This window comes from Piliocolobus tephrosceles, chromosome 9 (assembly GCF_002776525.5).
Source record: "Piliocolobus tephrosceles isolate RC106 chromosome 9, ASM277652v3, whole genome shotgun sequence".
Classification (NCBI taxonomy): Eukaryota; Metazoa; Chordata; class Mammalia; order Primates; family Cercopithecidae; genus Piliocolobus; species Piliocolobus tephrosceles.
In genome coordinates, this window is record NC_045442.1 from 64,648,600 (window position 1) to 64,674,193 (window position 25,594).

General features: G+C 43.5%; 1 protein-coding gene and 1 pseudogene across 7 annotated transcripts in view; one reads left to right on the plus strand and one right to left on the minus strand.

The window, feature by feature from the left end:
• SLC25A16 (solute carrier family 25 member 16) overlaps positions 1 to 25,594 on the minus strand; it is a 44,871-nt gene that overhangs the window by 12,812 nt on the left and 6,465 nt on the right. For 2 of the 7 annotated variants that reach the window (XM_023205106.3, XM_023205100.3), the window contains exons 2-4: positions 22,109 to 22,201; positions 12,301 to 12,434; positions 9,123 to 9,186 (exon numbers count right to left, since the gene is read on the minus strand). In XM_023205106.3, coding sequence (XP_023060874.1) covers positions 9,123 to 9,186; positions 12,301 to 12,434; positions 22,109 to 22,201 — 291 coding nt within the window. Of the gene's footprint in view, positions 1 to 1,689; positions 2,885 to 5,246; positions 5,652 to 9,122; positions 9,187 to 12,300; positions 12,435 to 22,108; positions 22,202 to 22,428; positions 23,562 to 25,594 lie in introns of those variants that run through there. The other 5 variants (XM_023205102.1, XM_026455308.1, XM_023205105.2 and 2 more) reach the window with 5 other exon arrangements.
• On the plus strand, positions 4,750 to 5,227 carry LOC113225033 (annotated as a pseudogene).

A 25,594-nucleotide genomic window follows, 5' to 3' on the forward strand; every position in this document is an offset into this window, starting at 1 on the left:
GGGGGAGGGGAGGGGAGGGAAGGTCACTGTGGGAGTTAATGTAGTAGTTAAATAATGAATTGGTAGGAAACGAGAGTATCCAGAAATTTGTAAAGGTAAAGGAAGTGGGTGGGTACCGTGGCTCAATCCTTTTAATCCCAGCACTTTGGGAGGCTGAGGTAAATGGATCGCTTGAGTCCAAAAGTTCGAGAACAGCCTGGGCAACATAGCAAAACTTTGTATTTATTTAAAAAATAGGCCGGGTGCGGTGGCTCATGCCTATAATCCCAGCACTTTGGGAGACTGAGGTGGGAGGATCACTTGAGGTCAGAAGTTCCAGACCAGCCTGGCCAATATGGTGAAACCCCATCTCTATTAAAAATACAAAAATTAGCCAGGCGTGGTGGCGGGCATCTGTAATCTCAGCTACTCTTCTCGGGAGGCTGGGGCAGGAGAATCCTTGAACCTGGAAGGCAGAGGTTGCAGTGAGCTAAGATCATACATACCACTGCACTCCAGCCTGGGTGACAGAGCCAGACTCTGTCTCAAAAAATAATAATAAACTATTAACTTTTGACTTATAATCAAAATTGACCAAAATGGTCAAAAGTTAAAAGAGTATATACTCTAGGGCCAGACATGGTGGCTCACGCCTGTAATCCCAGCACTTGGGGAAGCCGACGCAGGCGGATCACGAGGTCAGATCGAGACCATCCTGGTTAACACAGTGAAACCCTGTCTCTACTAAAAATACAAAAAAATTAGCCGGGCGTGGCGGCGTGCGCCTGTAGTCCCAGCTGCTGGGGAGGCGAGGCAGGAGAATAGCATGAACCTGGGAGACCGAGCTTGCAGTGAGCCGAGATCACGCCACTGCACTCCAGCCTGGGTGACACAGCAAGACTCCGTCTCAAAAAAAAAAAAAAATTAGCCAGGCATGATGGTGGGTACCTGTAATTCCAGCTACTCAGAAGGTTGAGGCAGGGAATCCTTGAACCCGGGAGGCAGAGACTGCAGTGAGCCAAGATCATGCCACTGCACTCCAGCCTAGACAACAGAGTGAGACTATGTCTCAAAAAAAAAGAGAAGAGTATAAACTCTAGAGTGCACCTCCTTGCTTCAAATTAGACTCTACCACTAACTAGATATACGACCCTGATCAAGTTATTTAATCTGGGTTTCAATCTTGTTTTCTGTCAAATGAATATTATAATAAGTGGGTACCCAAATCAGGGTTTTGTAAAGATTAGGTGAGCTAACATATGTAAATGCTTAAAATAATTCCTGGTACATAGTAAAGGTTATATATAAGTGTTAGCTATTATTCTCCAGTGTATTCTATTGAAACTATGTACTTTTTTATCCTTTCCTTTGAGAACCAATCTATTTGTCTCCTCTTCTTGCATCCCCTTGCCCCCTATCTGTTTCCTGCATATCAAAGCTTACAAATTTGAATTAAAAGGGAAGCAAAATCAGAGAATTACTGAAGAAGAATATGTAACAACGTGGGACTTCAGTTTGCCTGGTGCTAGTATTCAGACTGACATCCATAACAATCATTCAGAGGGTGACTGAGGTTTTCAATTCATGAAGCTGCAGTCTCCCATTGGGCCTCTTTTCTCCATTCACACACTCCTTACTATTCTAACAGTTCTTTTAAGAAGGCCAAAAAAGCCCTCGATGAACAAATAAGGCAAATCAGAAACTACTTACCTTGAATAGTGATGGTAACAGCTTTCTTCTTCCCTCAGTTTACAACTACAATCCAATACAAACAGTAGAATATTTTTACCTACCAGGAAGCAATGAGACTCAATCAAGCTGAGACTTGCTTTCAATTTTTATGAATGTGCAAACTTTTCTCTTTCCCTCCCTTAAGTCAAGAAACTGAGGACATAAAGATGAATCTAAACAAAGTCAGACTTTTTTCTCTAAATTCTCATCATCTTACTGTCTCTATAGTCTAGAATCCCAGGAGTTATGGGAAACCTGAGAATATATTTTAACCAGCAATTACATTAGGGATCATATTTAGAAAGTATGGTAAATATGAATTATTTATTGCATTCCAGAAAGAAACACAAAACACTTTTTTCTTCTTTTTGTTGAGATGGGGTCTCGCTCTGTCACCCAGGCTGGAATGCAGTGGTGTGATCACTGCACACTGCAGCCTCAAACTCCTGGGCTCAAATGTTCCTCCTACCTCAGCCTCCCAAGTTGCTGGGATCACAGGTGTGCATCACCCCACCCAGCTACAAAGGATTTCTTAAAAAAGGAACTAACATTACAAAGAGAGAGTAAAGAGAAAGAAGAAATTAATACTAGAAATTGCATAATACAGGACATTTACAGACCCTCATCAATTCATCCTCTTCTGCAACTTCTCAATGAATACAGTAGTGGATTTGTTTTCAAAGATGGCTTCTCACCACCCTCCATCCCCATCTGAAGCTGACATAGTGGGAGCAGCATTCAGAGTCCATGTACACATTCAAAGAATTAAAGTTTAACAAAAATACATAGATTCTAAATACATACTTTAGACAAAAGAAGGGCTCCAAGCATCATAGATACAAAAGCTAAGCCACAAAGCTAAGCAAATTGGTCTGGAGTAGGAGTCCAAGGAAGTCCAATTCTACAATAGTTTGTCGCTTGGAAACACGTTACTACTTTGAGGTTGACTAAATATCAGTTATGAACAACCAAAATACACCTGTCGATAGTTGTGTGCAATCTCTGATGAGTATGACAACTAAAATTATGTTCTTAGAGTAGGTTCTAGGGAGAAAAAATTCAGTTATCACACTCATGAGCCACAATAGAAACCATTATAACACAAAAGAATAACTGTACATCTTTTTCTTCTTACTTCTTAACATCTTTTTTTTTTTTTTTTTTTTTCCCGAGATGGAGCCTTGTTCTGTTACCCAAGCTGGAATGCAGTGATGTGATCTCGGCTCATTGAAACCTCCACCTCCTGGGTTCAAGCAATTCTCCTGCCTCAGCCTCCCAAGTAGTTGGGATTATAGGCGTGCACCAAGACACCTGGCTAATTTTTGTATTTTTAGTAGAGATGGAGTTTCACTATGTTGGCCAGGCTGGTCTTGAACGCCGGCTCTCGTGATCCACCCCACATTGGCCTCCCAAAGTTCTGGGATTACCCACCGTGCCCTGCCTTTATTTTTATTTTTGAGGAAATGGGGTCTCATTGTGTTGCCCAGGCTGGTCTTGAACTCCTGGGCTCAAGCTATCCTCCCTCCTTAGCCTCCCAAACAACTGGGTTTATAGCGTATATGCCTTTTGTACAGGATTCTCACATATAAATCACAGATCTCTGATACCTGTACAATGTAAGTCAAAAACCCAAAAGGCTTAAGAGTAGAGGTCTAAGCATCATGCCACTCCCCCACTCCCACAAATCAGGACTCAAATTCTATTAATTGGAACTTACCTACATTCCGATTTTCAAAAATTCAAGAATTGGACTACCAGTTCAGAAGAGCAATTTTTCCAAACATGTAGGAAGCTTGTTGCTTTTAAATTCTGGATCAGAGCTCAAGGGAGATAGAATTCCCCCTTTTTTTTTTTTTTTTTTTTTTTGAGACAGTCTCATTCTGTCACTGTGCCCAATCTAGAATTTCCTTTTAAATATAAAAGTATTTGGAAGGCCAGATGCAGTGGTATGCGTCTGTAGTCCTAGCTACTTGGGAGATGGCAGGAATGCTTCAGGTCAGGAGTTCAAGACCAGTGTGAGCCACATAACCTCTTTTTTTTTCTGTCTCTACAAAAAAAGTTAAAATTAGCCAGGCACGATGGCATGTGCCTGCAGTCCCGGCTACCCAGGAGGCTGAGTGGGGAGGGCTGCTTGAGCCCAGGAGTTAGAGGTTGCAGTGAACTATCATCTCACCACTGCACTCCAGCCTGGGCAACAGAGCAAAACCCTGTCTCTGAAAAAAAGAAAACAAAATTTATTTGGGAAAGGTGCCTCCAAGCCTCTTTGAGATTCTCAAAGTCCAGTGAGCACGTGGTTCTAATAATCACTGGAGTATACCGTACAGTCATCTGATTGCAGATGTCCAGCCTCTGCTGTGATTGGCTACTGCCTTTGCCATAGTCGTTGTTAAATATTTTGAATATCACCATTATTTACAACTAAAATATTCCCTACATTACAAATGAAACAAAAAGAAGAATAAAGAATTCAGGTTGCTGACTTAAAAGCATGCACTGGTATGGAAGGATTAATAACATTCCCTTGTGTTCATGGAGGACTTCAGATCTCTCGACTGTTTTTACAGCAATTCTTTACACTGACCCTCAGAACAACTGAGATAGAGGAGAAAGAATAGCAAAAAGGAGGGTTGTGGGAGAGAGAGCGAGAGAAACCACAAGCTCCACTTTAACAAACATAGAGGCAAGTTACAGAGGTTTTGGGTGATCTGCCCATGGTCAAAGGGAAGGTGAGTAATGGAGGCCAGGCAGGATCCCAGCAAGTGTTCTGTCCACTCAACCACCAAGCTTTGGACTGGAACATCAAGTAGGAGCAGACCAAAGAGCACAACAAGCGGAACTCAGCTCATCACTTCTAGGTTGTAACACTTCCCTTCTCTTTTCTCTACTCTTTATCTTGTCACGTTTAGTTCCATGGAAACTGGCAGAGCCAGATGGATTTCAGACAACTGAAACATATGTGGGGAAAGAAGGAGACCTTCCTTAAAAATACAAACCCTTCTCTTCCCTTTTGCAGCCATCACCGAAGCAGGAGCAGCCAAAATGAAATTCAATCCCTCTGTGACTTCCAATCGAGGCAAGAACTGCAAAAGGCATTTCAATGCAACTTCCAACATTAGCAGGAAGATTATGTCTTCCCCTCTTTCCAAAGAGCTGAGACAGAAGTACAATGTGTGATCCATGCCTATCCAAAAGGTTTTGATGAAGGTCAGGTTGTATGAGGACACTATAAAAGTCAACAAATTGGCAAAGTAGTCCAAGCTTACAGGAAGAAATATGTCATCTACATTGAATGGATGCAACGGAAAAGGCTAATGGCACAATTGTCCATGGAGACGTTCACCATAGCAAGGTGGTTCTCACTAGGCTAAAATGGGACAAAGATGGCAAAAAGATTCTTGAACAGAAAGCCAAATCTCGCCAAGTAGGAAAGGAAAAGGGCAAATACAAGGAAGAAACAATTGAGAAGATGCAGGAATAAAGTAATCTTATATACAAGCTTTAGTAAAAACTTGAAACAAAAAAAAGAAAATACAAACCTTGATCTCAATCTATAGGTTTCCTTTTGCTGGCCAACTGAGATTTAGTATGTATTGGATTGTAGTTGTAGGACGAGGGAAAGGAAAAAAGTTTTTAAAAAGCTTTAAAATAAGCTACGTTAAAATGATCATAAAAAACACAACTTTTTACTTTAGCAAATATAAAATTTCTGAAGTTACATTTAGAAGCCTTATCAAAAGTAGAGGAGCAAAGATACCAGACATAAATTAATCATAAGATCCAGTTCAAGCGTTTCAATCACAGGAGAAAACTATAAATTGTAATTACTTAAACATGGTTATACAAAGTCTAGCTCTGTTGCCAAGGCTGGAGTGCAGTGGCGCGATCTGGGCTCACTGAAACCTCTACCTCCCAGGTTCAAGCGATTCTCCTGCCTCAGCCTCCCAAGTAGCTGGGATTACAGGCGCCGACCACCACGCCTGGCTAATTTTGTTTATTTTTACCACAGACAGGGTTTTACCATGTTGGCTAGGCTGGTCTCAAACTCCTGACCTCAGGTGATTCACCGGCCTTGGTCTCCCAAAGTGTTGGGATTACAGGCAAGAGCTACCATGCCTGGCCCTGAATTAAATTTTTAACAGGAGGATTATAACCTGATTATAGGCCAGGCACCATGGCTCACGCCTGTAATCCTAGCACTTTGGGAGGCTGAGGCGGGTAGATCACCTGAGGGCAGAATTCGAAACCAGGCGAGGCGCAGAGGCTCACGCCTGTAATCCCAGCACTTTGGGAGTCCGAAGCAGGCAGATCACCTGAGGTCAGGAGTTTGAGACCAGCCTGGCCAACATATTGAAACCCCGTCTCTACTAAAAATACAAAAATTAGCCAGGCATGTGGCACACACCCATAATCCCAACTACTCGGGAGGCTGAGGCAGAAGAATCTCATGAACCCAGGAAGCAGAGGTTGCAGTGAGCTGAGATTCCACTACTGCACTCGAGCCTGGGCAACGGAGGGAGACTCCGTCTCAAAAAAAAACAAGAAAAAAGAGAATTGCAAAGCGATATACAGGATGTGCGCGGTGGCTCACGCCTGTAATCCCAGCACTTTGGAGGGCCAAGGTGGGCAAATCACCTGAGATCAGGAGTTCGAGATCAGCCTGGCCAATATGGTGAAACCCCGTGTCTCTACTAAAAATACCAAAATTAGCCAGGCATGTGGCACGTGCCTGTAATCCCAGCTACTCCGGAAGCTGAGGCTGGAGAATGGCTTGAACCCAGGAGGTGGCGGTTGCAGTGAGCCAAGGTTGCGCCACTATACTCCAGCCTGGTCAACAGAGAGGGACTCCATCTCAAAAAAAAAAAAACAAAAAAGTGATATACAAAGTAACACATCGTAAAATTTAGAAACTTTCTAACATTGCTCTTCTGTAAACTGAAGACAAATCATAGAGCTTTCCTAATAATATTGTCCTTTGGACTCCATGTTGAGTGTCCAAATATTGTATGTCAAGACTTCTATCAGCCAGGCTGAGTGCAAAGTTATCCCACCACTCAGCCTGGGTGACAGAACAAGAGCCTATCTCAAAAAAAAAAAAAAAAAAAAACGAAAGAGAGAAAAAGGAGAGAAAGAGAAGAGGAGAGGAAAGAAAGAGGGGAGGGGAGGGGAGGGGAGGGAAGGGAAGCGAAGGGAAGAGGAGGGAGGGAAGGGAAGCGGATGGAAAGGAAGCGAAGGGAAGGGAAGGGAAGGGAAGGGAAGGTAAAGGAAAGGAAAGGAATGTTGGGAGAATTTGACCAAAATTTGAATTTTCAAATGGGTGCAGTAGTGTGTGCCTCTAGTCCCAGCACTTTGGGAGGCTGAGGCAGGAAGATCACTTGAATCCAGGAGTTTAAGTCATCCTGGGCAACAGAGCAAGACTCCATCTCTAAAATAATCTTTTTTTGGCAAAAAAGTTGTGTGAGTGAATAATGTTGGCACAACTGACAAGTCATATGTAAAACTTATTCCATCCATCCCTCACTACCTCTATAAAAGTAAACATAAGATCAACATGCCAAAACAAATAGTTTTAGTAAAGAAACATGGCTAGGGCTGGGCACGGTGGCTCACACCTATAATCCTACACTTTGGGAGGCCGAAGCGGGTGGATAACCTGAAATCAGGAGTTCGAGACCAGCCTGGCTAACGTGGCGAAACCCCATCTCTACTAAAAATACAAAAATCAGCCAGGCATGATGGCGTGAGCCTGTAATCCCAGCTACTGGGGGGCTGAGGCAGGAGGATCGCTTGAACCTGGGAGGCAGAGGTTGCAGTGAGCTGAGATCGTGCCACTGCACCCCAGCCTGGGCAACAGAGCAAGACTCTGTCTCCAAAAAAAAAGAAAAAGAAAAAGAAAAACATGACTAAATGTCTTTAACTTAGAATGGGAAGGGAATTTCTACACACAACACAAAATTTAGAAGTAACAGAGGAAAAAAACTAACATGTTTGGCCATGTAAAACGTCTGTATAGGGAGAAAAAATCTTAGAACCAAAGGTCAAATCTAAAACTGGGAAATAAAATATTAGCAATATCTGAAAGAAAAAGAACTAACGTCCTAACTCCCAAACTCATAAAAATGAATATTTAAAAAACAGAAATAGGTCAGGTGAGAATTTGAGGAGTTTGAGATCAGCCTGGGCAACGTGACAAATGCCCATCTCTACAGAAAATACAAAAATTGGCCGGGTGCAGAGACTCACACCTGTAATCCCAGCACTTTGGGAGGCCAAGGCAGGCAGATCATGAGGTCAGGAGATCGAGACCATCCTGGCTAACACGGGAAAACCCCATCTCTACTAAAAATACAAAAAATTAGCCGGTCGTGGTGGCAGGGGCCTGTAGTCCCAGCTACTGGGAGGCTGAGGCAGGAGAATGGCGTGAATCCAGGAGGCGGAGCTTGCAGTGAGCCGAGATCGCACCACTGCACTCCAGCCTAGGTAAGAGCGAGACTAGGTCTCAAAAAAATAAAAAAATAAAAATAAAGAAAATGCAAAAATTAGCTGGGTGTGGTGGCATGCGCCTGTAGTCCCAGCTACTTTTGGGAGGCTGAGAGAGGAGGATGACTTGAGCCTGGAAGGTGAATGCTGCAGTGAGTTGTGATCACGCCACTGTACTCCAGCCTGGGAGACAGAGCCAGACCCTGCCTCAAAAAAGGAGAGAGGAGAGGAGGGGAGGGGAGGGAGGGGGGTAAGAGAAGGGAGAGGAGAGGGGAGAGGAGAGGGAGGAGAGGTAAGAGGAGAGGGAAGAGAAGGAAAGGAAAAGAGAAGGAAAGGAATTGCTAATCATGGTTGTCTCTAGAGAATGCAACTACTTTTACTGTATAGGAGTAGTTATTACTATAGTCATAATTTGTTACAATTTTTTTAAAGAAAAAAGATAAAATTTGAAAAGTAACAGCTGGTCCAAGTGAAGTGCAGTGATGTTTAAAACTCATTGATCACAACCAGTTACAGTTTTCTTTGTTTTTTCTCCATTCACACTGCATTACATGACTAGCCTTCAAAAAAATTTTTTTAATTTTTAAACATTTCCAAAAGTAGAACTGTCAAAGAGAATGCAAGCTTTTCACATAGTTATAAGTTGAGGCTACTCCTTATCCTCTACTGTAAAAGGACTATTTTTCAGTTGGCATATGATAATTTCATATATATAACTGAATATAGAAAAACAACCAATGTGTGCTACTAAATCAATGTCACACTTTTTATTTTAATACATAACTTTTTTTGAGGATGCAACCAGGAAAAAATACAAGTCACAGGAAACCTGCAACCTGTGCTTTCCTCAATGCCACTCATATAATCTAAACCAAATTAAGTATTTTAACAGAAAATTAATTTGTCAGAAATAAAATATACCTAACTCCTCTTACCTGCCATAGATCCAGCCATTAATCTGTGCACATGACCTGAAATTCCCAGCTTCGTAGTAATTAACTAGAAAACAAGAACACTGAATTAAATGAGATATTTTTTAAGTGCTGCCCATTTTACTGTTTAATAATGAAGATTTATTTCAAGAGTTACAGGACTAATAAAAAGAAAATTAATAATAAATGTGAACAAAATGAGCACAATTAAATACAGCTTGGCAGTATTATATCACAGCAAAAGGGGATGTTTCCTCTGTAGTCTCTGCTTTAATTTTTTGCATTTCTGCAGAAGCAAGCTAGCTTAGAATTGCTAAATATATGATACTGTGTATTAAGGAACACAAGCCCTTAACAAGTGACTGAGGGTAGTAGGAATAAATTGCTACTTTTTTTTTTTTTTTTTGAGACGGAGTCTCGCTCTGTGTCCCAGGCTGGATTGCAGTGGCGCAATCTCAGCTCACTGCAACCTTCACCTCCTAGGTTCAAGAGATTCTCCTGCCTCAGCCTCCCAAGTAGCTGGGACTACAGCCACACACCACTACGCCCGGCTAATTTTTTATTTTTTAGTAGAGACGGGGTTTCACCATATTGGTCAGGCTGGTCTCAAACTCCTGACCTCAGGTGATCCACCTACCTTGGCCTCCCAAAGTGCTGGGATTATAGGCATGAGCCACCCCACCTGGCCTAATTTTTTATTTTTATTTTTTTTAATGCTTTATAGACAATGAAGTCCTGATATATAAATGGTATCAATTCTCTCTGGCTGACTAGCTTAGAAGCTTGGAATGTTGCTCCGATCTCTGCTGCTTGTTCTTTTTTGAGATGGAGTCTCACTCTGTCGCCCAGGCTGGAGTGCAGTGGTGCGATCTCCACTCATTGCAAGCTCCGCCTCCCGGATTCACACCATTCTCCTGCCTCAGCCTCCTGAGTAGCTGGGTTCCACCATGTTAGCCAGGATGGTCATGATCTCCTGACCTCGTGATACACCCAGGCTGGAGTGCAATGGCACAGTCTTGGCTCACTGCAACCTCCATATCCCAGGTTCAAGCGATTCTCCTGCCTCAGCCTCCTGAGTAGCTGAGATTACAGGCATACGCCACCACATTGGCTAATTTTGTATTTTTAGTAGAGAAGGGGTTTCTCCATATTGGTCAGGCTGGTCTCGAACTTCTGATCTCAGCTGATCCTCCCACCTCAGCCTCCCAAAGTGCTGTGATTACAAGTGTGAGCCACTGCGCCCAGCCAGTTTCACTATTTTATTTAATAAGAAAATCCAAAGTCACAGTGTTCCTCTCCTACAATCAAGTAACAAAAAGCACACTAAAGGCTGGAGCCCATGGATGGCTTGGGCCCAGGAGTTTGAGATTAGCATGGGCAACACAGTGAGACCCCACCTCTACAAAATGCTTTTTAAAAAATTAGCCAGGCCTCCTCTCCACCACTGAAACAGAAAGAAAGAAAGAAAAAAAAATTAGCTGGGGGTAGTGGCACATGCCTCTAGTGCCTGTTACTCAGGAGGCTGAAGTGGGAGAATTGCTTGAGCCCATGAGGTTGAGGCTGCAGTAAGCCATGACCACGTCACTGCACTCCAGTCTAGGAGACAGAGAAACTATCTCAAAAAAGAAAGAATAGAATAGAATAGAATAGAATAGAAGGAGGGAAGGAGGGAAGGGAAACACATTAAAAATATATTAATATTTTGGCCGGGCGCGGTGGCTCAAGCCTGTAATCCCAGCACTTTGGGAGGCCGAGACGGGCGGATCACGAGGTCAGGAGATCGAGACCATCCTGGCTAATATGGTGAAACCCCGTCTCTAATAGAAAATACAAAAAACTAGCCGGGCGACGAGGCGGGCGCCTGTAGTCCCAGCTACTCGGGAGGCTGAGACAGGAGAATGGCGTGAACCCGGGAGGTGGAGCTTGCAGTGAGCTGAGATCCGGCCACTGCACTCCAGCCTGGGCGGCAGAGCAAGACTCCGTCTCAAAAAAAATATATATATATATATATATATATATAAATATTTTATGGATTTATTATTATCTTCTTTAAAGATACTCTAGCTTTCATTCATTAGGAGTGAACATAAAGAATTTACTTGGTCGGGTGCAGTGGCTATGCCTGTAATCCCAAGACTTTGGGAGGCCAAGGCGGGATATCACCTGACATCAGGAGTTCCAGACCAGCCTGACCAACATGGTGAAACCCCGCCTCTACTAAAAATACAAAATTAGCCAGGCATGGTGGTGCATGCCTGTAAGAATGTAGGAGGCAGAGATTGCAGTGAGCCAAGATCATGTCATTGCACTCCAGCCTAGGGAACAAAAGTGAAACTCCATCTCAAAAAATAAATAAATAGGCAGGGCGCGGTGGCTCAAGCCTGTAATCCCAGCACTTTGGGAGGCCGAGACGGGTGGATCACGAGGTCAGGAGATCGAGACCATCCTGGCTCACACAGTGAAACCCCGTCTCTACTAAAAAACACAAAAAACTAGCCGGGTGAGGTGGCGGGTGCCTGTAGTCCCAGCTACTCGGGAGGCTGAGGCAGGAGAATGGCGTAAACCCGGGAGGCGGAGCTTGCAGTGAGCTGAGATCCGGCCACGGCACTCCAGCCTGGGCGACAGAGGGAGACTCTGTCTCAAAATAAATAAATAAATAAATAACTCATAACTGACTAACAATTCTGGAATCGGTAACTCCAAAGACAATTTATATTTAAAAGCTTAAGCTATCACAAGTCTTATTCCTTTAAAAAGGCATTGCTATATCAAAAGTAACTTTTTGGCCTAGTACCATGGCTCATGCCTGCAAGACCAACACTTTGGGAGGCCAGGAGTTCGAGACAAGCCTGGCCAAAATGGCAAAGCCCTGTCTCTACTAAAAATACAAAAATTGGCCAGGCATGGTGGCACAGGCCTGTAATCCCAGCCACTCAGGAGGCTGAGGCAAGAGAACCACTTAAACCTAGGAAGTGGAGGTTGCAGTGAGCCTTTCAAAATCATGTCACTGTACTCCAGCCTGGGCAGCAAGACTCTGTCTCAAAAATTAAAAAAAAAAAAAAAAATTAAAATTTTAAAATATGAAACTTTTACATATTTTTAAATGTCCAAAGCAAATGTCTGGTCAAGCATGCATGATATTCAAGAATGCAGAAAAGAGAAAAGATCAAAGTTTAACTACCGTTTTATAATGCTCAAATGCCATAAACTGGATTGCACCATAGGGAAAGATTCGAATCATCATTGCACCATTTCCTTTATACAATCCAAGGAATCCTTCTTTTTGAGGAACAGCACGCAATGCAGAAAATACTCCTATTTTTAGAGGAAAAATGCTGTTAAAACAGAGAAAATTACCTAAATCTAAATATTCATGACAACCACAGATAAAGATTAATGTGCCATCACTTGGGATATAATTTTGCTTAAGGAATTACATGAATAGTAATTTCTATAAAACAGCTAAACCTACTAAAAATACAAAACATATCCAAATAATATAAATAAGCACACCCCATATAAAACCTACTGTAGAAACAGCTACAAATTACAACAAATTCTATTTATAATAATAGCAAATTATATTAAACTATAGCAATCTAAAAAATATTAACAATAGAAATATATGCAAGGTCTAGGTTTGCACTAAAGATGATCTACTCTTTTTTTTTTTTTTGAGACAGAGTTTCATTCATGTTGCCCCAGCTGGAGCGCAGCGGAGTGATCTGGGCTCCCTGCAACCTCTGCCTCCCTGCAATCTCCGCCTCCCAGGTTCAAATGATTCTCCTGCCTCACCCTCCCAAATAGCTGGGATTACACGTGCCCGCCACCACGCCCAGCTAATTTTTGCATTTTTATTTTTATTTTCTTTTTTTTCTTTTTTTTTTGAGATGGAGTCTTGCTCTGTCGCCCAGGCTGGAGTGCAGTGGCCGCATCTCAGCTCACTGCAAGCTCCGCCTCCCGGGTTTACGCCATTCTCCTGCCTCAGCCTCCCGAGTAGCTGGGACTACAGGCGCCAGCCACCTCGCCCGGCTAGCTTTTTTTTGTATTTTTCAGTAGAGACGGGGTTTCACCGTGTTAGCCAGGATGGTCTCAAACCCCTGACCTCGTGATCCGCCCATCGTGGCCTCCCAAAGTGCTGGGATTACAGGCTTGAGCCACCGCGCCCGGCCTATTTTTCCATTTTTAGTAGAAACGGGGTTTCACCATGTTGGCCAGGCTGGTCTCGAACTCCTGACCTCGTGATCCACCCGTCTCGGTCTCCCAAAGTGCTGGGATTACAGGCGTGACCCACCACGCCTGGCCCTGAAGATGATCTACTCTTATCTGGAAGAATGAAGGCAGGTTTCAGAGGCCTACCCAGATACATGTGCTTTGTTTGTTTACACAAAGAGACTTTTAAATAAAAGAAGCAAATAAAAAGACTACCTATTAATACTCTTTAAGTGTGGGGGCAAATTTTCATTATTAGGACACTTTAGGAATAATGATAAACAAAGGGCTGAGTTATAATCTATATACAGTGATATTCTGAGCTTTCTAACTGACAAGTAAAAAATATAGATATAGATACATCTATATATAGTGATAACTTTATTACTTTATTAACATCAGTCACTAATCCTACAAGCAGTATACAGACTTCTCAAAAACACATGACTACTTCCATTATTCAACAATTTAAATTCAGGTTCCCTTTCAAATTTTTCAAGCAAACTTTTGATCAAATATGAAAGTAAATTAGCAGGCTCATTTCAAATTTTAGACTGCAAATAACCTTTTCAGTCCTTCTCAGTAATTAAAATTGTAGGTGCTTATTAACATCCAAAAGATATATCCCAAAAGTATCTCACAATAAGCAGATATCTAAATGGACTAACATTCTGTTAAGAAGAATCCTGGCGTTGCGTGGTGGCTCATGCCTGTAATCCCAGCACTTTGGGAGGACAAGGCAGGTGGATCACCCGAGGGCAGGAGTTTGAGACCAGCCTGGGCAATATGGTGAAACCTTGTCTCTACTAAAAATACAAAAATTAGGCAGGCATGGTGTCGTGCGCCTGTAATCCCAGGTACTCAGGAGGCTGAGGCAGCCTGACCTACATGATGAAACTCTGTCTCTACTAAAAATACAAAAATTAGCTGGAAGTGGTGGCGGGTGCCTGTAATCCCAGCTACTAGGGAGTCTGAAGCAGGAGAACTTTTTGAATCCGGGAGGCAGAGGTTGCAGTGAGCCAAGATCGTGACACTGCACTCCAGCCTGGGCAACCAGTGAAACTCTGTCTCAAAAAAACAAAACAAATTGGGATAAGGAGAAATTTTAAATATACTCCTTCCTTATAATTTGAGGAAAATAATTTTAACTTAAAATAAGAAGTACAACCAGGCACAGAGGCTCATGCCAATAGTCTGAGCACTTTGTGGGGCCAAGGTGGGAGGATCGCTTGGGCCCAGGAATTTGACACCAACCAGCCTGACTCAGCCTCCCAAAGTGCTGGGATTACAAGCGTGAGCCACCGCACCTGGCCTTTGTCTTTTTTTTAATACAATTTTTTTTTTTTTTGAGACATGGTCTTATTCTATCACCCAGGCTGGAGTGCAGTGGTGTGATCACAGCTCACAGCAGCCTCTACCTCCTGGGCCCAGGCAATCTTCCTGCCTCAGCCTCCTGAATTGCTGGGACTAAAGGCAAGCGCCACCATGAGACCAGACTGACCAACATGGTGAAACCTCATCTCTACTAAAAATACAAAAATTAGCCCAGCATGGTGGCACGCACCTGTAATCCCAGCTACTTGGGAGGCTAAGGTTGAAACCAGGAGGCAGAGATTGCAGTGAGCCAAGATCGCGCTACTGCTCTCTAGCCTGGGTAACAGAGCAAGACTCCATCTCAAAAAATAATAAATACATAAATAAAAGACATATAAAATAAAAACATGTCTTTGATGCCTTGGAAGTAATGTCACACTTTTTATAAGAAGTTGGAGTAGAAGTAATAGTTTTGTCTGATAACATATCTTTATCATCTGTGAAAAATCATGTTTAAAAAAGCAAAATTTTAGGGGCTGGGTGCAGTGGCTCACGCCTGTAATCCCAGCACTTTGGGAGGCCAAAGTGGGTGAATCATCTGAGGTCAGGAGTTCGAGACCAGTCTGGCCAACATGATGAAACCCTGTCTCTACTAAAAATACACACACACACAAAAATTGGCCAGGTATGGTGGTAAGCACCTGTACTCCCAGCTACTCGGGAGGCTGAGGCAGGCGAATTGCTTGAACCTGGAAGGCCAAGGTTACAGTGAGCTGAGATCGCACCGTTGTACTCCAGCCTGGGTGACAAGAGTGAAACTACGTCTCAAAAAATAAAAAAAATGGATAGGGCGCAATGGCTCACACCTGTAATTCCAGCACTTTGGGAGGCCGAAGCGGGCAGATCACCAGGTCAGGAGATCGAGACCATCCTGGCTAACATGGTGAAACTCCATGTCTACTAAAAACACAAAAGATCAGCCAGGCATGGTAGCATGTGCCTGTAGTCCTAGCTACTCGAGAGGCTGAGGCACTAGCTACTCGAGAGGCTGAGGCAGGAGAATTGCTTGAATCTGGGAGGCAGAGGTTGCAGTGAGCCGAGATCATGCCACTGCACTCCAGCCTGGGCGACAGAGCAAGACTCCATCTCAAAATAAATAAACACATGAAAAAAATTTTCGAAAAAAAGCAAAATTTTAAAAAACTATCTTATACCTACAAAAAGTGGAGAGGTACCTGGAATAAAATGCTTAAAAGCTTTAAAAAAAAAATTAAGGTTGGGTGCAGTGGCTTACTCCTGTAATCCCAGCACTCTGGGAGACCGAAGCGGGCAGATCATGAGGTCAGGAAGTTGAGACCAGCCTGGTCAACGTAGTGAAACCCCATCTGTACAAAACATACTAGGGCTTGGTGGCAGGCACTTGTAATTTGAGCTACTTGGGAGACTGAGGGCAGGAGAATCTGGCCTCGAACCTGGGAGGCAGAGGTTGCAGTGAGCCAAGATTATATCATCGAACTCCAGCCTGGGCAACAAGAGTGAAACTCCGTTTCAAAAAAGAAAAATTAAATTAAATTAAAAGCCACCAAAACAGATTTTTTTTTTTTTGAGGGGGCTGTGTATATTAAAAATAGAGGACATTCCAAAGACTACTACAATAGTTCACTGTTGCACTCCAGGAATTCACTCCAAATTTTATACGCTTTGTAGGGTATACTGTAACCAGGGTACACTGTAACCCACAGCATGCAGCCCTATAGAGCGTGAAATCTAATATGAATATGTAACCTAATGACTGCAAATCAGGAAACAAAACAACACACATCAGCACAGGGAGGAGGTTAAAGGAATAAAAGAATCCTGTTCAGACACTGATACGCAGGGTCATTGTAAAACACTCAAAGACACTGGGTAATATCATTCTTCTCCATTTTATCCTCAATTTAGACAGTTTTTTATAATCTCTCAACAAGTTCACAGGTCTAATTCTTTCTTTCATTTTTGGAGACAGAGTCTCACTCTGTTGCCCAGGCTGGAGTGCAGTGGCACAATCACAGCTCACTGCAGCCTCAAATGCTTAGGATCAGGCAAGCCTCCCACCTTAGCCTCCCAAGAGTACTGGGACTACAGGCACATGCAACCACACGCATTTAATTTTTTTTTTTTTATGATGGGTCTCACTCTATTGCCCAGGCTGGAGTACAAAGGCACAATCTTGGCTCACTGCAACCTCTACCTCCTGGGTTCAAGCAATTCTCCTGCCTCAACCTCCTCAGTAGCTGGAATTACAGGTCTGCGCCACCATGCCTGGACAATTTTTGTATTTTTAGTAGAGACGGGGTTTCACCGTATTGGCTAGGCTTACACATATTTAATTTTGATTCTTTGTATACATGAGCAATAAACTGTGTGAGGAAGAATTCATTGCAGAGGCAGGGCACAGTGGCTCATGCCACTAATCAAAGCACTTTGGGAGGCCAAGGCAGGTGGGTCAAACAGCTTGAGCCCAGAAGTTTGAGACCAGTCTTGGCAATATAGAGAGGCCTTGTCTCTACAAAAAATTTAAGACACCCTGTCGCAAATAAATACATACATACATATATAAATACATAAATAAGTCTAATAAAAACTAAATTAAAGATAAATGATAATTCACTCCTGGATATGAAGATAGTTGCAATTTTCCTATTTCAAAGTACAGACTTCCTCAGTATTAAAAATGTCAGCTGGGGCTGGAAGTGGTGACTCATGCCTGTAATCCCAGCACTTTGGGAGGCCGAGGCAGGTGGATCGACTGAGGTCAGGAGTTCGAGACCAGCCTGACCAACATAGTGAAGCCCCATCTCTACTAACTATACAAAAAATTAGCTGGGCATGGTGGTGGGTGCCTGTAATCCCAGCTATTCGGGAGGCTGAGGCAGGAGAATTGCTTGAACCTGGGAGGCGGAGTTTGCAGCGAGCTGAGATCACGCCATTGCACTCCAGCCTAGGCAACAAGAGCGAGACTCCGTCTCAAAAAAAAAATTTTTTTTGGCTGGGCGGTAAGGTCCCACGCAGTAATCCTAGCACTTTGGGAGGCCAAGGCAGGAGGATCACTTGAAGTCATGAGTTACAGACCAGCCTGGGGAACAAGTGAGACCTACTCTCTATTTTTTTTTTTTAATAAAAAATAAGAAACCAGCCTGGCCAAATATAATGAAACCCTGTCTTTACCAAAAATACAAAAATTAGCTGGTCGCAGTGGTGCATGCCTGTAATCCCAGATACATAGGAGGCTGACACAGGAGAATTGCTTGAACCCAGGAGGCAGAAGATACCATGAGCTGAGATCGCCCCACTGCACTCCAGCCTGGGCAATAGAGTAAGACCATCTCAAAAAAAGAAAAAAAAAAAAAGAGAGAGAGAAAAAAAGAAAAGAAAAAATATTGACAAGAAAATGAGTTACAATTAATATACTGCATAAATATCCATTCAGGATTGTAAGAATGACACTTTTAAAATGCAGTTGGAAAAATAACTGATTGTTATTCACCCTGTTAAACATCTTTCTATAAAACGATATTATAAAAATCAAGCACAGTGGCCACGCGTGGTGACTCACGCCTTTAATCCCAGTACTTAGGGAGGACAAGGCGGGCAGATCACCTGAGGTTGGGAATTCGAGATCAGCCTGGTAAACACAGTGAAATCCCATCTCCAGTAAAAATACAAAAATTAACCGGACATGGTGGCACACACCTGTAATCCCAGCTAGTCAGGAGGCTGAGGCAGGAGAATAGCTTGAACCCAGGAGGCAGAGGTTGCAGTGAGCTGAGACTGAGCCAGCCTGGGCAACAGAACAAGACTCCATCTCAGAAAGAAAGAAAAAAACTAACACAAATAATGTTTTGGCTGGGAGCAGTGGCGTATGCCTATAATTTCAATACTTTGGGAGGCCACAATACTTTGGGAGGCCAAGACAGGCAGATTATTTGAGGTTAGGAGTTCGAGGCTAGCCAACATGGCGAAACCCTGTCTCTACTGAAAATACAAAAATTAGCCAGTCATGGTGGCGGGTACCTGTAATCCCAGCTACTCGTGAGGCTGAGGCATGAGAATGGCTTGAACCCTGGAGAAGGAGGTTTCAGTGAGCCAAGATCATGCCACAGTACTCCAGCCTCTGGGCAAAAGAGCAAGAATTTGTCTAAAAAAAAATAGTAATAATAATAAGCTGGGTGTGGTGGCTTACACCTGTAATCCCAGCACTTTGAGAGGCTGAGATGGGCAGATCACAAGGTCACGAGTTCTGGACCAGCCTGGCCAATATGGTGAAACCCCGTACCTACTAAAAAATACAAAAGTTAGCCGGGCATGGTGGCGCACACCTGTAGTCCCAGCCACTTAGGAGGCTGAGACAGGAGAATCGCTTGAACCCGGGAGGCAGAGGTTGCAGTGAGCAGAGATCACACCACTGCACTCCAGCCTGGGTGACAGACTGAAACTCCATCTCAAAATAACAATAATAGTAATAATAATAATAATTAATGTTTTGATCCTTGCAAATGATTACTGACCACATTTCTGTTTACTTCCTTAGAATAATCTCCTAAAACTGGAACCGTAAGGTCAAAGAATAGGTACTTTTTGAGACTTTTACGCATATTGCCAAAATGCCCTCCAAAAGACTAAACAATTCTTATTCTCACCAATGACAAGTTATTAAAGTGTCCATGTTAATCGAATGGCTGGTTTTAAAGGAACAACTAAGGTCTTGATTTTTTTTTTTTTCTTCAGATGAAGTCTCGCTCTTGTCCCCTAGGCTGGAGTGCAATGGCTCGATCTCGGCTCACTGCAACCTCCACCTCCCGAATTCAAGCAATTCTCCTGCCTCAGTCTCCCGAGTAACTAGGATTACAGGTGCCTGCCACCATGCCCGGCTAATTTCCGTATTTTAAGTAGAGACAGGGTTTCACCATGTTGGCCAAGCTGATCTTCACCATGTTGGCCAAGCTGAACTCCTGACCTCAAGTGATCCTCCTCCCTCAGCTTCCCAAAGTGGTGGGATTACAGGCGTGAGCCACTGAGCCCGGCCTAAAGTCTTCATTTTATAATTTTTAACAAAGCAAGCGGCCGGACACGGTGGCTCACACCTGTAATCCCAGCACTTTGGGAGGCCGAGGCAGGCAGATCACCTGAGGTTGGGAGTTCGAGATCAGTCTGACCAACATAGAGAAACCTTGTCTCTACTAAAAATACAAAAACCAGCTGGGCCTGGTGGTGCATGCCTGTAATCCCAGCTACTTGGGAGGCTGAGGCAGGAGAAGCACTTCAACCCAGGAGGTGGAGGTTGTGGTGAGCCAAGATGGTGCCATTGCACTCTAGCCTGGGCCACAAGAGCGAAACTCCGTCTCCAAAAAAACAAGAAGTAGAAGAAGAAGAAGAAAAAAAGCAAGCACTGGATTCTTCTTGCACAAAGATTTCTAGAATGCTTTTTTAAATTAAGTGTTAAAAAGGAATAATTATTTCAGTTTTACATTTTTAAATCTCATCTCCCATCTCTTATTGCATTTAAAAAATCGGACTGAAGGCCGGGTGTGGTAGCTCAAGCCTGTAATCCCAGCACTTTGGGAGGCTGAGACGGGCGGATCATGAGGTCAGGAGATCGAGACCATCCTGGCTAACACGGTGAAACCCCGTCTCTACTAAAAATACAAAAAACTAGCCAGGCGAGATGGCAGGCGCCTGTAGTCCCAGCTACTCCAGAGGCTGAGGCAGGAGAATGGCGTGAACCCGGGAGGCGGAGCTTACAGTGAGCTGAGATCCAGCCACTGCACTCCAGCCTGGGTGACAGAGTGAGACTCCGTCTCAAAAAAAAAAAAAATCGGACTGAAGCCAGGCGCAGTGGGTCACGCCTGTAATCCCAGTACTTTGGGAGGCCAAGGAAGGCAGATCACCTGAGGTCAGGAGTTAAGAGACCAGCCTGACCAACATGAAGAAACCCTGTCTCTACTAAAAATACAAAATTAGCCAGGCATGGTGGCACATGCCCACAATCCCAGCTAGTAGGGAGGCTGAGGCAGGAGAATCGCTTGAACCTGGGAGGCAGAGGTTGCAGTGAGCCGAGGTCACACCATTGCACTCCAGCCTGGGCCACAAGAGCAAAACTCCGTCTCAAAAAATAAATAAATAAATAAATAAATAATAAAAAATCAGACTGAGTTAATAATAAATAATAAATAAATAATAAAAAATCAGCCTGCGAACAATGTGACTAATTAATCCCAATAAACACATAACATTTACTTCAATTATTCCAAGATTTTGGCTAGGAAAATATCAGCATCCTAAAATGATAATATATATAACCACTACTGCAAATGAAAGGATTATAATGGATAAGAAAAATATTCTTTGGAAAATTTGCCCCCTTTCCTTTTTTTTTTTATTTGGCCCCTTTCAGGTTCCTGAATCTACAGAGAAAAAACAAAGAGCAAATTTGCCCGTTTGAAATGCTTGCTTCTTGGTGCCGTAAAGAAACAGTACTTGAACATATATTTAATGTACTTAGCAAGGTCATTTTTATTTTTCGCAGAAAGGGTACACTCGCCAGCAGTTTTGCCATGAGAGTACACCGAACAAAGGAGAAACAGGGTCATTTATAACCTGATTTGTCCACCCTACTGTTGTGTCGGTTTCCATTGGCTGGAATGGGACCTCACATCCTGTATTTGTCCCTATTGGCTAGCAATTTAGAACTTTTTAAAAGAGGCAAAGGCAGAGGAGAACAAAGGAAGGAGAAATTAACGTATGGAATCCTGTGAAAGGTCAAAAAACACCTTTAAATAAGGAAGAGGAACAGGCTATGACCTAATGCTTGCTTGGAGCAGAATAAGCATGCCAGGGCAAATATTTACGCTAAATTGTGGGAGCTAAGAATATAAAGTACATTGATTTTTTTTATCATAGCTAGCAGATATTTAAGAATATTAGCACAGGTCTTTGAATAAATTTTGTTTTTTAAAAGTTACTATTTACTCCTAATTAAATGGGGAAAAAGTCTTTTTTTTTTTTTTTTTTTTTGTAGACGGAGTCTCGCTCTGTCACCCAGGCTGGAGTGCAGTGGCCGGATCTTCTCAGCTCACTGCAAGCTCTGCCTCCCGGGTTTACGCCATTCTCCTGCCTCAGCCTCCTGAGTAGCTGGGACTACAGGCGCCTGCCACCTCGCCCGGCTAGTTTTTTGTATTTTTTAGTAGAGACAGGGTTTCACTGTGTTAGCCAGGATGGTCTCGATCTCCTGACCTCGTGATCCACCCGTCTCGGCCTCCCAAAGTGCTGGGATTACAGGCTTGAGCCACCGCGCCCGGCCGAAAAAGTCTTTAAAGAGGAAACTCTACTTTACTTTTTGCATCCCCAAACTTAAATTCCCTTTTTTGCCGACTTTCCACAATATTTTGATTCATTTTTATCTTTAGCATCTATTAACTCACCAAAATGCTTGTAATGGCGATTGTGAGCTTGTAATAAAACCTTTACTCGATCCAATGGAGCAACTGTTGTTTTGGCACAGCATCCAGCAATACCTAAAAATTTTTCAAAAGGTCAGGAAGAAATTGCGTACCATTTATTTCCAGATAGAAATCATTAGTTGTTCAGCCAGCAAACCCTCTAATCTCTAATTTAGTCTCCATGAGTAAATCTGCCTACAGCATGGACATGCAGATGACTGGTCCCCATTCCCTGTAACTTAATAAGTGAGCATGATTACACTACTTTAGTAAGTTTTATTGTGTAAATCAGTATCTAATACCTGAGGAACACTGGGAATCTTGCTAAAATGTGATTATGGAGACAGACACTTGAAGGTATTTATCCAACTGCCAGGTCCTGTTTGAAGTAACCTCCTCTTCTTCTGGAAGATTTTTATGGAGACAGACACTTGAAGGTATTGATCCGATTGCCAGGTTCTGTTTGAAGTAACCTCCTCTTCTTCTGGATCATTGTTTCATTGAAACAACCAACTTTTACCCATAAAATTAGTCATTCATTTATACATTCAGCAAATACGTATTTCGACTCTACCATGTGCCACTGGGAAAAAGTATAGATGAAAGTAGAATAAAGTGCATACATGGGCTTTAGCATAGGTCAGAGTCCAGGCCAGCCCCTCGAGCTTGGCATGCTTCTAAATCAACTATATAGACTTCTCTACAATATTGTACATCTAGTAATGACTTGATAAAATGGGTGGCTCCTCTTATAAAAAGGTGAAAAATAGGCCAGGCACAGTAGCTCACACCTGTAATCCCAGCACTTTGGGAGGTCGAGGTGGAAAAATTACTTGAGACTAGGAGTTTGAGACCAGCCTGGGAAACACAGTGAGACCTCATCTCTATTAAAAAATGTTTAAAAATGGGCCAGGCGCAGTGGTTCATGCCTGTAATCCCAGCACTTTGGCAGGTTGGGGAGGGCAGATCTCCTGAGTTCAGGAGTTCGACACCAGCCTGGCCAACATGGTAAAATCCCGTCTCTATTAAATATACAAAAAAAATAAGCAAGACATGGTGGCAGGCACCTGTAGTCCCAGCTATTTGGGAGGTTAAGGCAGGAGAATCCCTTGAGCCCAGGAGGCCGAGGTTGCAGTGAGCCGAGATCACGCCACTGCATTCCAGTCTGGGCAACAAAGTGAGACTGTCTCAAAGAAGAAAAAAAAATTAGCGAGACATAGTGGTATGCCTCAATACTCAGAGGCTAAGGCTGGAGGATCACTTGAGCCCATAGTTGGAAGTCGCAGAGAGCTATAATTGCACGGCTTCGCTCCAGCCTAGGTAACAGAGCAAGACTCGGTCTTTAAAAAACAAGTCCAGGCACGGTGGCTCATGCCTGTAATCCAGCAATTTGGGAGGCCAAGGCAGGCGGATCACTTGAGGTCAGGAATTCGAAACCAGCCTGGCCGACATGGTGAAACCCCATCTCTACTAAAAATACAAAAATTAGCCAGGCATGGTGGCGGCTGCCTGTAATCCCAACTACTCGGGAGGCTGAGGCAGGAGAATCTCTTGAACCCAGGAGTCAGAGGTTGCAGTGAGCTGAGATCACACCATTGAACTCCAGCCTGGGTTACAGAGACTATGTCTTTAAAAAAGGAAAAAAAACCATACACACACACAAATAAAATTTTAACTTTAAAAATTCACATTCTGAGATATCCAAAAATAAATTGTGGCTGGGAGCAGTGGCTCATGCCTGTAATTGCAGCACTTTGGGAGGCCGAGGTGGGCGGATCACGAGGTCTGGAGTTAAAGACCAGCCTGGCCAACATGGTGAAACCCCATCTCTACTAAAAACACAAAAATTAGCCGGGCATGGTGGTGCATGCCTGTAATCCCAGCTAGTTGCGAGGCTGAGGCAGGAGAATTGCGTGAACCCAGGAGGCAGAGGTAACAGTGAGCCGAGATCGTACCGCTGCACTCCAGCCTGAGCGACAGAGTGGGTCTCTGTCTAAAAAAACAAACTAGGCCGAGCGCGGTGGCTCAAGCCTGTAATCCCAGCACTTTGGGAGGCCGAGACGGGCGGATCACGAGGTCAGGAGATCGAGACCATCCTGGCTAACCCAGTGAAACCCCGTCTCTACTAAAAATACAAAAAAAAAACTAGCCGGGCGAGGTGGCAGGCGCCTGTAGTCCCACCTACTTGGAAGGCTGAGACAGGAGAATGGCATGAACCCAGGAGGCGGAGCTTGCAGTGAGCTGAGATCTGGCCACTGCACTCCAGCTTGGGTGACAGAGCGAGACTCCGTCTCAAAAAAAAAAAAAAAAAACACAAACTAAATAAATAAAATGTATATTTATACTCAAATATTATATCTACTATGTTTCCATATCAAAGCTCTCTTATCCAAACTAATGAAAATAATAGTTGGCCAGGCGCAGTGACTCATACCTGTAATCCCAGCACTTTGGGAGGCTGAGGTGGGCGGATCACCTGAAGTTCGAGACCAGCCCAACCAACATGGAGAAACCCTGTCTCTACTAAAAATACATAATTAGCCCAGCGTGGTGGCGCATGCCTGTAATCCCTGCTACTTGGGAAGGTGAGGCAGGATAATCACTTGAACCTGGGAGGCAGAGGTTTTGGTGAGCCGAGATCACGCCATTGCACTCCAGCCTGGGCAACAAGAGCAAAACTCCGTCTCAAAAAACAATAAAAGGCTGGGTGCAGTGGCTCATGCCTGTAATCCCAACACTTTGGGAGGCTGAGGCAGGTGGATCACGAGGTCAGAAGTTCAAGACCAGCCTGGCCAAAATGGTGAAACCTTGTCTCTACTAAAAATACAAAAATTAGCCACGTGTGGTGGTGGGCATCTGTAATCTCAGCTACTCAGGAGACTGAGGCAGAAAATTGCTTGAACTCAGGAGGCAGAGTTCTCAGTGAGCTAAGATTGCGCCACTGCACTCCAGCCTGGGTGATAGAGTGAGACTCTGTCTCAAAAAAAAAGAGTAAATCATAATCATGGCTATCCAAAATTATGGATAAACTAAAAATAATATGCATTTGGTTTCAGAATATTATGTATTATCTTCTCAGTTGTGTATGAATTAACTGTATAATGAATTATTTAGGCCAGGTGCAGTGGCTCACGCCTGTACTCCCAGCACTTTGGGAGGCCGAGGCAGGCAGATCACCTGAGGTCAGGAGTTCAAGACCAACCTAGCCAACATGGTGAAACCCCATCTCTACTAAAAATACAAAAATTAGCTGGGTGTGGTGGCACATGCTTATAATCCCAGATACTTAGAAAGCTGGGGAGGAGAATCGCTTGAACCCGGGAGGCATAGGTCGCAGTGAGCCGAGATCACACCACTGCACTCCAGCCTGGGTGACAAGAGTGAAACTCCATCTCAAAAAAAAAAAAAAGAGAGAGAGAAATTGTTTAGAATGTATTCAATAAGTAGTTTTATTTAATAGTATCTTTT